Source organism: Poecilia reticulata, linkage group LG2 (assembly GCF_000633615.1).
Source record: "Poecilia reticulata strain Guanapo linkage group LG2, Guppy_female_1.0+MT, whole genome shotgun sequence".
NCBI classification, from domain to species: domain Eukaryota; kingdom Metazoa; phylum Chordata; class Actinopteri; order Cyprinodontiformes; family Poeciliidae; genus Poecilia; species Poecilia reticulata.
This window is the reverse complement of record NC_024332.1, coordinates 45,257,292-45,269,078: the sequence shown is the minus strand read 5'-3', so window position 1 is coordinate 45,269,078 and position 11,787 is coordinate 45,257,292. Positions and strand designations below refer to the sequence as shown.

The following is an 11,787-nucleotide window of genomic DNA, read 5'->3' as shown; positions in this document are numbered from 1 at the left end:
ACTGAATAAATTTCTGCCAAAAATTTTGAGATTAATTTAGAAAATCGTCAAGAAAAAACAAACAAATTTTCTGCGATTGAAAAGTCAAAAGATTTGCTGGGAAAAAATCGTAAATTTTGAGATACATTCAGAAATTTTCTAGAAAAAAATAATAAATTTCTGAGTGAAAATTTTTTTGAAGTTGAAACTTTGACATTTTTGGAAATTTTTGAAACATTTCTTATTTTTGAAATGAAGAAATTCCAAATCTTTTCTAGAACATTTCTGAAATTAATGTTAAATTTTCAAAAAAAAATTCTAGCAAATTTTTTAATTTTGAAACTGAAATTTCTCCTCAAAGGATTTACAGACTTACCAGAAATGTGCAAAACTCACAAACACAAAGTTCCTTTCAGAATATTTATATGTATAAAAAAAAAGAAAGAAAGTGATTAAAATGTTGAAGTGAACACATGAAATGATTTAGTTTGTCCAACACCCGTCAGTGGGCGGGGCTTAGGGRCGGGGCGGGACTGATTACAGTATAAATTTAATCATCAATGGACCTTACCACAGGGGCCGCGTTTCATTGGCTAATGCCCATTTCACGTCACAGCGCAGCTGCCACGTGCGTGACCGTCTCACAAACCCAAGCTACAGTAGTGAACATGCTAATGTACATTGTGGACTAGCAGAAAGTTTTTGCGTCAGGACTCTACAAAGAATGGTTCTCCACCGTCAGTGGGGTAYCTGYACAGGYGATGTCAGGTATCCTGATCGTATTTGTGGAACTAAAATTCACAGATTTCCAAAATCTGAAACGGAAAGCCTTGCTTGGATCAAAGCTTGTGCACGACCGTCGTAGGATCGATAAGAACAAAGTGTCTGCCGGCGTAAGTATTACTGCTTTGCTTTCTTTGTGTTTAGTGAATAAAAAAGATAAAGTCAATAATAAACACCCATTATGAAAACCTTTTAGCCAAGTGGCAGTACCGATACAACTTCTACACCCTGAAGCCTGTCTGTTACAGCCTTATGTTAGCTGAACAGATCAATATGCAATGTGTACCGTATCTGACATACATTAAAGATTTTATTTCACCTGAAAAGGCTTTTTACTAAACTGTAATCGTGTTAGCCACGCTAGCTTTTACTAAACTGTAATCATGTTAGCCACGCTAGCTTTTACTAAACTGTAATCGTGTTAGCCACGCTAGCTTTTAACTAAACTGTAATCGCGTTAGCCACGCTAGCTTTTTACTAAACTGTAATCATGTTAGCCTCAGAGTACCGTGTATCAGGCTAAGGCACATACGAACATTTGCCAACAACAGAAATCAGTGATTTCAAAAGTAACCCTCTAAACCATGAATGTCCGACTCACCCAGCCAGAACAACAGCCATCAGTGATCTTGTCCACAGCTATATTTATGCTGAGGGTCTGAGGATCTGCTGTTTTCCTTATCAACTGGTAGCATTTAGCTGCGACGCGCACAATGTTGAAGGCATCATGTGGCTCAAACAATCTTGATGTCGTCCAAAATAGATGACATGAACTTGTTGGTTCCATCGTCGTGGCTGATATTTTGTGAAAATCCGGCAGAAATACTAAACTAATCGACTCAGAAATACTCTGCAGAGTCAGTCGAAATGAAAGACGCCATGTTTACATAGAAGCTAAGCACCGTGAGGCTTTGTTTGTGAGACATGCAGCCATGTGGGTTTTAGAGGGCGTTTCTGGGCGGAGCTTGGTAAGGTCCACTCTGCTGACCTCTTTCTTTGGTGGCCGCTCTGGTGTTGGATCATTAACTTTCCTCTGAGCTTGTAGGATAAATTTTGCTCTCAGCAGATTATCGTCATCGATAAAAACAGAAACATGATTGAATGTTTCAGTAGATTTCTAATATCGCCATCTGCTGTATCGGAGTGTCATCACCTGATCTGCAGCGTCTGATCTGGGATCGATTTGTCTGCACTGGATGTCATGAAATCACTAAATACACATTTTATTTGTTTTCTGCATCAGCTGCAATAAAACTGACATACATAAGTGAATTGTTATTACATTATGTAAATATTTATTTGTTTCATGGTTTGTTTAATTAATGATTTATTGATGCATATATTTAATTTTGTATCTGACTTTTTATGTGCTGCTGAAAGAAGACAAACTGCAGACAATGAATCATTTAAAAAAATCAAATATAGTCTCAATRAAACATCAGTTATCTTCATTTGTTTCCTGTTAAATTTAACTTTTCATATTTCATGTAAACAAAAACGGCGAGAATCTGTCAAATAAAAGCTCTCTGCGTTGAATTAATTCATCCCTCCACTAGAGGGCAGCACAGCTTCAGATTTAACAACATTGAACTCTAAATAAAATATGTTTTTCATTTTTAATGGCTCTTAAATCACTAGTAATGATGAACACATTAATGATGTGAGTTAAGTTAAGGACTCTGCTTCACATGGGATGGATTATCAGCATTCAAACTCTTTTATCTTTATTTACTGCCTTTATTATTTACTAAACTTGTCTTTAACTTGGAAAAAGTTACCATACATAAAGTAGAATGACTGAGAAACATTTTTTCCAGTTTTGGTTCAACTGGAAGGGTTAAATTCATAAATATAATCCAGCATCGTTTCTCGTTTTCCTGCCCCTCTTTATGAAGCTGCTCCTGTTGATGATCTTTATCTTTAGTTTGATGGGCTTTGCCAAAAAACACGAGTAACTTTTATCAGAAAAATACACATATAGATCTAAAAACCTTCCAAATCAAAGGCTGTTTCTTCATGATTGTGCACAGAAACTCTGTTTGCTGATTGGATGATGTTTAAAGTGCAACTAAACCCAAAATCAACTCTTTTTTTTATATATATATAAAACGTCTCAACTGGTCCATAGAGGTGCTATCTTTATGTTTACATTTGTACATTTTCCTGCAAATTTATTTAATTCTGCAACATTTTTTCCAAACCGTCCCAGTGCTGCCCTCGTTGGGGTGAATGGTGGTACTGCATGYGATTTTCCTATTGGTTCCAGTCCAGCCTGGTTGATGTTTACGTCGCTCAGCATTAAAGCGTCTCACTCAGGCGCGCCCCCTGGTGGCGAGTCAGGAGGTGGACTAGCTAACATTGACGGATAAAGTTTCTCAGCTTTGCACATTTCAGATTTATTTACATTGTTGACTTTTTGTTGCCATTAAAGTCTCCAGAAACAAGTAAAACTGCGTTAGATTTATTACTAGCAGCTTATTGTTCTTTTTAAGAACGTTCTTTTAGACGTGTTGCTCGTTGCTTCTTCGACAAAAATTAACTAAATGTGTCGCTAGGTGCTTGGTGAAGAACTTGATTTGTTGCTAATCACTTATTTTAAACAAAGTCGTTAAATTTGTCTCTATTTGCTTTTTTGACAAAATAATCAGACGTGTCACTGTTTTGAAGAACACTTATTTGTTTTTTTTTTAAGTTGTTAGCATTGTCGCTAGTTGCTGTTTTGCAAAAATGTCACCAGGTTTGTTTGTAGCCGTTTGTGTCGCTAATGTTTTTATCTTAAATGTATCAGATTTATTGTTAGTTGCTGTTTTGCTTGTTTTCTAGAAGGTCTGAATATAAAGCAACATATTTTCTAAGTTGGCATCAAACTTTCCTTTTGTCCGGATCGTTAACCCCTTGATGCCCTCCACTCATTCCCAAGCTTAGCCACGCCCCTCCGTGTATTTTGGCTCCGCCCACTTTCTAGATTTTCAACATTTGTTTGGGGGCGGGGCTAAGTTTTCACAGGGTGTTGGTTCCTCTTTGAGAGCAGCTGGTTGCAGAGAGGAGTTTGTTTGTGGGTATCGCAGTAAAGGGGCTGAATACAGACGCGGCTCAGCAGGCTGTAGGTTGAACTCCGACCTCGGGGGCGTTTGCTGCAGGTTTTCCCTCATTTCCTGTCCGAAAGGCACAGAGAGCATCCATCATCCTCCTTCCACCGCAGTTTAACAGCAATGTTGATCTGCTACATAAAATCCAGAAATGTTACACTTCAACGTGACAAAATGTGTAAAAATATAAAGTGTTGTGAATAATTTTGCAAGCCGTTGTAAATTTAAACTAATAAATGAGATTTGAAAACTGCCACCTCTTCTTATCAGCAGAAAAAAAACAACTAATCAGTTAATTACACGATCAATTATCAAATTTTTTGACTGTTTTTTACTAAAGTTCGGATATTTAATGTTTTTTTCCAGTGTTGAATGTTCTTTAGAAATGAAATGGGTCTTTCTATCTTTGCGAGGATCTGTTTGCATTAATGCCATATACACTCTTACTATCAGTTGAAATATTATTTTTGTTTACTGCAATAGTTTCTGGATCAGTTTATCCAGAAAAGGTTGTTATTGTGACAGGCTTATTTATAAACATTCAAACTTTTCCACTTCCTGTGTGAAAAACTTCCTCTTCTTTTCCACGGTGGACGAAAGGTGCAAATACGCATCAAACACATGAATGATGAAAACTCCAAAATGCATAATCTCCAACGTTTTAGACCAAATCTGGTGCATAATTCTTAATTTCTTTCTTGGAAAAAATGACAAATGACAGAAAATGTTTTAAAAATGTTTTTTATTTCAGCCGTTCCTTCTGTGACTTGACCTGAATTCAAAGTTGAAAAAGAAAAATAAGAAAATGATTGTCAAACAAGATGGTAGTTCTTAGGTTCGCAAACATTGCTCTCAATTATGGAAGCCCAAAAGTGCATTGGTAAAAAAAAAAAATCCAAAAATTAAATCTTCAGAAACAGAAAATTTGATTAATCTGTGAAACTGAATTATCACCTGGCTTTACATAAACACCAAAATACAAATGCAACATTAAAAATGCTGCACACAGAAAACAGAAGCGGGAGAGAAACTGCTGCAAATCGCAGAAACAGGAAGCACAAAACGCTGCAAACTCACTTTACTAAACGAAAGTCCTCCTGACCACTAGGGGGCGTCTGGAGTCGGTAATGTAAACATGCTGCTCAACGATTAGCACACATTCTCTTTCTTCCTCAAACTTTCTTCTGTTCATCCCGTCTCTCTTGAAGGTCTGTTCCCAGATGATTCAGCGGTCGACGCCCCCTGGTGGTTTGGAGGACTTCACAGTCTACAGCTTCTATTTCCTGTTTTCTTTTGCGTCTGTTTTATTATGTTTGTGTGTTTTGGAGTTTGAATCATTCACATGTTTGCATAATAAATTCTGTTGACTGAAATGGTGACAGAAGATCTTTAAAAAAAAGAAACGGTTCACGTTAGCGCCGCCTCCAGCCTGACTGGACCTCCATTAATTTGACAAAAACTTGGGCGATTAAGAAGCATTCAGTTTAATTTGTTGCAAAGCAAAAAGTACAAAGCAGACAGCCAGTTATTCTAAAAAACTGAATATAAGAAGGATTTCTAGAGCGTCATAATAAGTCCAGAATACGGCGAGCCGGCGTTGCGTTGGATGGTGATATTTGCGCTACCTGCTGCTGTACCGTTTGTTTGGGTCAAAAGTCACCACACAGCACCTCACTCGTCCCTCCATCATCTTTATTTACAGCCCAAGCAGCTCCGCACCGGGAGAAGAGACCACTTGGAAAACAGCACCTGGGAGGACAGATTTACACGTGGTTTTCTGGTTTCTGAGCGTCGGTGGCGAGGTAGCTAACTCGGAGCGATCCGATTCCCCGCCTGGCGATCCGGGGAACTCATCATCCGGGGCTGCCGTCCCCTCTGTAGCACCACAATGTGTTCAATTCAAACATAAAGACAGAGTTCTCATTAAAAACAATAATAATAATAAAGGCAATGAGAGCGGGACATGCGGCAACATTTCCGGGCTTTTGAACAGCAGCTCTCAGTTACTTTGTGTCCAATTTGTGGAGTGAAATTTGCTGCATGAAGCTTTGAGCAAACAAACACGAGACGACAAAGGAAGGATTTAGGTTTTTTCTTTTTTTTACCAATTATTTTTCTTACAAACCAAACATTCGTACAAAATTAGAAATCTTGGATGTCTTGGTGTGGGTGAAAGGCACAATAAATATCCTGCCACAGGGCCAGAAGAGTCCTCCGTACTCTGACCGTGCCAGCTGTCAGTCCAACAGTCTCAGGGAGTTTACAAGAAGCACACGGGTCCGATGTCGATGCCGAACTCCTGACTGGGGCCACCAATGTCCACAGGGGCCAAATCCACTATGGGAAGTCTGGCTGTTTTCTGTGTCCTGTACTCAAACACTGTCTTGCCCCAGCTGCTGGACGCTTGCTGTAAAACAGAGAAACCAAATCAGTTCCTGACGGCCTCAGGTGTTTACACTGGCACTGCAACAGAAACGGAAAGGAAGTTATTACTTCTTCTTCAACTAATTCCTAACTTTAGCATTAGCTTCTGCTAAATACCATGTTGGTTTTATTGTATTAGCATTAGCTTCTGTTATATATCGATAGCGATATGATAGCGCTAACGTTCAGCTAGCATCAACCACTGCTGGATTTATTGAATCGGTTTCTGCAGCCGTTCCTCTCTAACATATCCAGTTTTGGAGCAGGCGGTTGTTTCTCTGTCTCGTATCTGTTGGTGTTTCGTGGCGGTGAGCCGTACCGAGCAGGAGTCCTCCAGCACCGTGTATCTGAAGCGGTTGTTGCCCTCGGCCTTCAGCTCCAGGTCGTTGGAGCCTTTGAGGATCACGGCCTTCTTCAGGTTGCCCGCCTTGGCGTCGCTGTAGCCCACGGAGTTCTTGCAGTGGTAGGTGACGGTCTGAGACGCCTCCTTGGACAGCAGGCGGATGAAGGTCATCTGCACCGCGACGGAGTTCGCCGGCTGATCCCTGTTGCCGTAGGTGAACTGGAAACAGAGAAAACGTCAGCGCCGAGCCATGAAGGCCTTCGGGTTCTGCTGAGGAAGTTCTGGCTCACGTGCGTCCCGCCGTTGATGTCGGCTCCGAACCACACGGGTTTGTTCCTGGACGCGGTCCACCACACTTTGCGAGGTATACTGGCCGGGTTGGCAGAGATGCACGTTTCTCCGGTGTCCATGTTGCAGTGAACCTTGATGGCATCTTCTGAGCTGCCCTGGTTCGGATCCACCCAGTACTCACCTGCAGACAAAGTCACCAAAAGCTACTTCACCCTTCCAGTTCCCTTCCTGAGGCGCTGCCGGCTGTAAAGCGACGTACCGCTCGTCTTCATGGGGTAGCACCTCTTCAGGTCGTCGCAGGTCCGGGCCGGGTGCTTCCTGCTGCCGTCCGGACTCTTCATGCTGTCGATCTGACTGCTGAGGGCCTTCAGGGTCGCCTGGACGCCCGGATCCACCGGGAGGATGGTGGACGAGTTGCTGTTGGGCAGGGCTTCGTCTTCGCTGAACTCTGGAGGAGGAGGGGGCCCGGAGTCGTAATCCTGGGGGCCGCCGAACAGATCGTCCATCGCCGCCACGGGTGGCCCTGGAGGCCCAGGAGGACCGGAAGGTCCGGGTTCTCCTGGAGGTCCCTGTTGATTCCACACCCAGCTTGATTTATTCCAGATTAGTGAAGCTTTCAGTGACTCTCAGATGAAGCTTTTAAAATCTTTACCTGAGGCCCAATTTCTCCACTGAGTCCTCGCGTGCCTGGAGGCCCCATCGGGCCCGGCTGACCCATGTACCCCTCCTTTCCAGGAGGCCCGATGGGCCCGGGAGGACCCTGAGTCAGGTTCAAGGAGAACTCAACATTAGTAGAAACCAATGGTCTGAGCTGAACTGATGCTAATGCTAATGTTGTTATGCTAATGTTTAACATTTACAGCTAATTATTCAGATTTCTGGCCTCATTAAAAACAGCAGAGCTGGCTTGAGCTAACATATGCTAATGCTAACATTTGTATGTGACAGTTACTGGAGGCATCAGCAGCTACAGTTTTTATCCTGCATTAAACTGAAAAGTTTGATCATAAAACCGATGCAAGCGCATCGCTTACCCTCGGGCCGCCCGGCCCAACGATCCCAGGAGCTCCTTGCTCTCCAGTTGTGCCCTAAAAATATTAATAACAAACACGAGGAAGGATTTTCAGGCAGGAAATCTCACATAATTGCTCTTTTTTCCCTGTTAATCAGATAAATGGAGGCTCATTCTGAGGATCTAAAACCTTAGAAAACTGGCCTTCCTGGTGATTCCGTCAACATGCTTCTCTCTGAAGGTACAAATACTTCAAAATGTCAATGTTTACACTTTATTAGCCTGAAATTAATATCTTATAGCGCCCATTTCACACACAGTTAGAGAGTTGCATTTTCCACTCCTTCAAGAACAATCAGGCATAACATTATGACCTTATTGAGACATGGACTCCAGCAGAGGCAACCTGGGGTATTTGGCAGTGGAAGGTTGTCCAGAACATCCCAAAAGTCCGTTTCAATAGATAAAGTTTCTGTTTATCTAGAAAGTCCGGATCGTTTGGGAAGCCTAACCAAAGTCTGAAACAAACTCGGATCCGTCTACAAACCTCGGTTCCGTTGACGTGAACTCTGGTTCAGCTCCAATGCATATGTGGACGCTAAGCGGACCGGAGACCAAACCAGGAAGTGGACTACAGCGCAGGGCATTCTGGGTAAATACAACGTATTAGCCTAGCGCTAGCAGGAGAAACAGATCGTAGTTTTTAGCCAAAGACTAAAGAGAAATCCTGACGCCTCCATCTTGTTTCCATCTGGTGAAGAAGGAAGTTGCTCTCAGTGTCTTCAGAGGTTTTCATGTCGTTTCCTGAAGTGGTTCTTGGTGCAGCGCCCCCACAGGCCAGGAGGGGAACAGGTTGGTTTGACTCAGAGAACCACAGCAGCTGGAGGTGGAGCAGATGTTCTGGTTCCAGTAGAACCGGGTCGACCGGATTGTCACGTGTGAAAACATCTGAAGATGTGAGGAATCTGGAGACCAAACCAACAGTTCCTGCTGGTTCTGGTCTGTAGCCAGAACCAGCAGCAAAATCCATGCCGATGGAGGAATCCAAGGTTTCCTATTAGAACACGACCCAAACAGTCACACGCCCCGGTTTCAGTGGACAGGGGTCAGATTGGACCCACCACCAGGGGTCACCTGGACAGTTACTGGTCATAATGTTATGCCTGATCAGGGATGTTGAGGTGGACAGCATCTGTCATTACTGAGGAGCCTCTTCATGAGGAGCAGGCCGTACCGGAGGTCCAGGAAGACCCTGCAGACCCGTGTATCCTCGGTGACCCTTCTGCCCTCTCTCTCCGTGATCGCCCAGGTCCCCCTTATCTCCTCTCGGTCCTTGTGGTCCCTGAATTGGAGAAACAACGTCTGTAGCTGCAGTTCATCTCAAAATGTGTCATTTGTTTTGTTTCACGGCTTTAGGACGGACCACCAGTCCTCGTTTCCCGGCTGCTCCGGGTGGTCCTTGGGGTCCTCTTGAGCCCTAAAGTCAGTGGGAAGACCTCTGGTTAACCTTTGACCTGGACCAAACCCCCAACAAGCTCCAGCAGATGATGTTAGAGCTGAATGGTAAAGACTTACAGGCTCGCCTCTCTTTCCTGGAGAACCCGGCGCACCGACGGGTCCTGGGGTTCCAGGAAGTCCTTGTGGACCAATCAAACCCTCCGGACCAGAATCTCCCCGGTCTCCCTGAAACGTTTTGGACTGTCAGTGTTTTGCATCATAAGAATCAGAACCAGAATGTTTGGTTTTCCTCCTACCCTCTGACCCAAACCGCCGTCTTTCCCTGGAGGTCCGTCGGATCCGGCCGGGCCCTGAGCAGAACCAGCACATGAGTTACAGAGTCCAGAAGGTTTAGCAAAGGAAAGTGATAAAAAGGAAAATCCTGCAGAGTTCTTCATAGACTTAGACACTATAGATCATGAATTACTCTAGAAATACGGTGGAAGAGGAATCGATCATTCATGGGTAAAACTCATCAAGGATCAAAGACATCGACCCTAAAGTCAAACATAAAACATACATTTAAAATAAATATTAATGTTTTTATCCTTTATCTGTGACTTGTCTTTGTTTTGCTAAAGTCGTTAGCATGTAGCCTGGTAAAGACAGGAAGTGGTCATGGTTCCAGGAAATAAACGGAACCGAATATGTGAATAAAAAAACTATAATAAATAAACAAACTTAGTCTGGTGGGGAGCAATTAAAGCCTGGCGGCCCGCCAGGCTGAGAGAAACCGTGCTTATGTTTCTGATGGAAAAGTTAAAAATTACCTAAATGAAAAATTCATAATAAAAATCACGTCTTTGTTGAGCAACTTGTGGAAACCAGCTTTTACTTACATCCGGACCGGGATCGCCGCGCGGTCCGTTAGCGCCGGGAACGCCGACCGGACCTGGAGGGCCTTTATCTCCTGGTGATCCTGTGGAGCCCTGCTTCCCTGGAGGCCCCTGGAACCAGGAACACAGAACCGGATCAACGGTGGAACCGGATCAACGACAGAACCGGATAAATGACAAAACCGGATCAACGGAGGAACCGGATCAACGGTGGGACCGGACCAACGGAGGAACCGGATAAATGACAGAACCGGATCAACGGAGGAACCGGATCAACGGTGGGACCGGACCAACGGAGGAACCGGATCAACGACAGAACAGGATCAACGACAGAACCGGATCAACGGTGGAACCGGATCAACGACAGAACCGGATCAACGGAGGAACCGGACCAACGACAGAACCAGATTAAGGTCTGGTGGATCCAGATTACTCTGCAGATGAAGCAGAAGGTCGGGGAAACTCACCGCTGGTCCTGGAAGGCCCGGCATGCCCCGCTCTCCTCTCTGCCCAGGAAGACCCACGATGCCTCTCTGTCCTGTGGTTCCAGCCGGACCCGGAGGGCCATCAGGACCCTGAAGCACACAGGAAACTTTAACTGCACACCTGCAGGCCGGACGGCTTTGTGGGCCGGCTGAGCCGAGGCGTGGTCAGCTCACCGTGGGGCCGTCCTCTCCGGCGTCGCCCTTGTCCCCGGGGCTCCCTGGGGGCCCCGCCGGGCCGCGCTCGCCCTGCCTCCCAGGCGACCCGTGGTCCCCGCGGAGCCCTGGGGGGCCCTCTTTCCCCGGGGCTCCCTGGGGCCCCGCTTCCCCGACCGGGCCCTGAAAATCCACAGACACAATCAGAGAAACGGAACCAGCGTCGGGTTTTAGGAGCTGCTGCACCTTTAAATCTTAACGTGGAATAAATCCTGAACAAACAGAATATTAATGTTTAATCCGCCTGCGAACCGAGACGCAGCAGAGCAACAGATACTAAATGTCCACAGAACAACCAGTTTATTTCACATCTTTTGGTTATTAGACTGAATCAATTTCATAAGATAAGATTTGGTTCTGACTTTAAGCACTTATAACTATAAATACATGAATGAAAATGGCTCTTTAAATTGTAAAAGGCAAACATAAGTAAATTTACATGTAGATCTGTTGATTTTACACTGGAGGAAACTACAGAAACTAACACATCCTGCTTGTTCAACTGTTGGTTAAATGCAATGTAATGATTGAACACGTTGGGTGAATGTGATGCTAACTCCCACCTGAAGGTGGCAGTATTACTTCTTCCCTCTGGAAAGTTATCGGAAAATTCCTATTATTTTTAAAGCAGCAGCAAAAATGAAATGAAACGAGTTTAGAAGAAGATCAGCTGAACTTCAGATTAATTATATTCATTTTGATGAAGTTTAACTGCAGACTTTAAGCTCTGCACTAAAAATGTCTCTTAACAGTTGAGTTTGAATTCATTCGGTTTAAATCAGATGAAGAAGTTAAACTGAGGAACTTTCCAAGCCTGGTTACTGAATGTAAAACC

At 43.9% G+C, this 11,787-nt stretch overlaps 1 protein-coding gene across 1 annotated transcript in view; it reads right to left on the bottom strand.

The window, feature by feature from the left end:
* Positions 1 to 5,319: 5,319 nt before the first annotated feature.
* The window catches only part of col5a2a (collagen, type V, alpha 2a), a 42,381-nt gene continuing 35,913 nt past the window's right edge, over positions 5,320 to 11,787 (bottom strand). The window contains exons 42-54 of the mRNA XM_008404234.2: positions 10,914 to 11,075; positions 10,722 to 10,829; positions 10,258 to 10,365; positions 9,676 to 9,729; positions 9,497 to 9,604; positions 9,345 to 9,398; positions 9,156 to 9,263; positions 7,944 to 7,997; positions 7,562 to 7,669; positions 7,169 to 7,478; positions 6,909 to 7,090; positions 6,595 to 6,837; positions 5,320 to 6,258 (exon numbers count right to left, since the gene is read on the bottom strand). Coding sequence (XP_008402456.1) covers positions 6,112 to 6,258; positions 6,595 to 6,837; positions 6,909 to 7,090; positions 7,169 to 7,478; positions 7,562 to 7,669; positions 7,944 to 7,997; positions 9,156 to 9,263; positions 9,345 to 9,398; positions 9,497 to 9,604; positions 9,676 to 9,729; positions 10,258 to 10,365; positions 10,722 to 10,829; positions 10,914 to 11,075 — 1,746 coding nt within the window. The 3' untranslated portion in view covers positions 5,320 to 6,111. The remainder of the gene's footprint in view (positions 6,259 to 6,594; positions 6,838 to 6,908; positions 7,091 to 7,168; positions 7,479 to 7,561; positions 7,670 to 7,943; positions 7,998 to 9,155; positions 9,264 to 9,344; positions 9,399 to 9,496; positions 9,605 to 9,675; positions 9,730 to 10,257; positions 10,366 to 10,721; positions 10,830 to 10,913; positions 11,076 to 11,787) is intronic.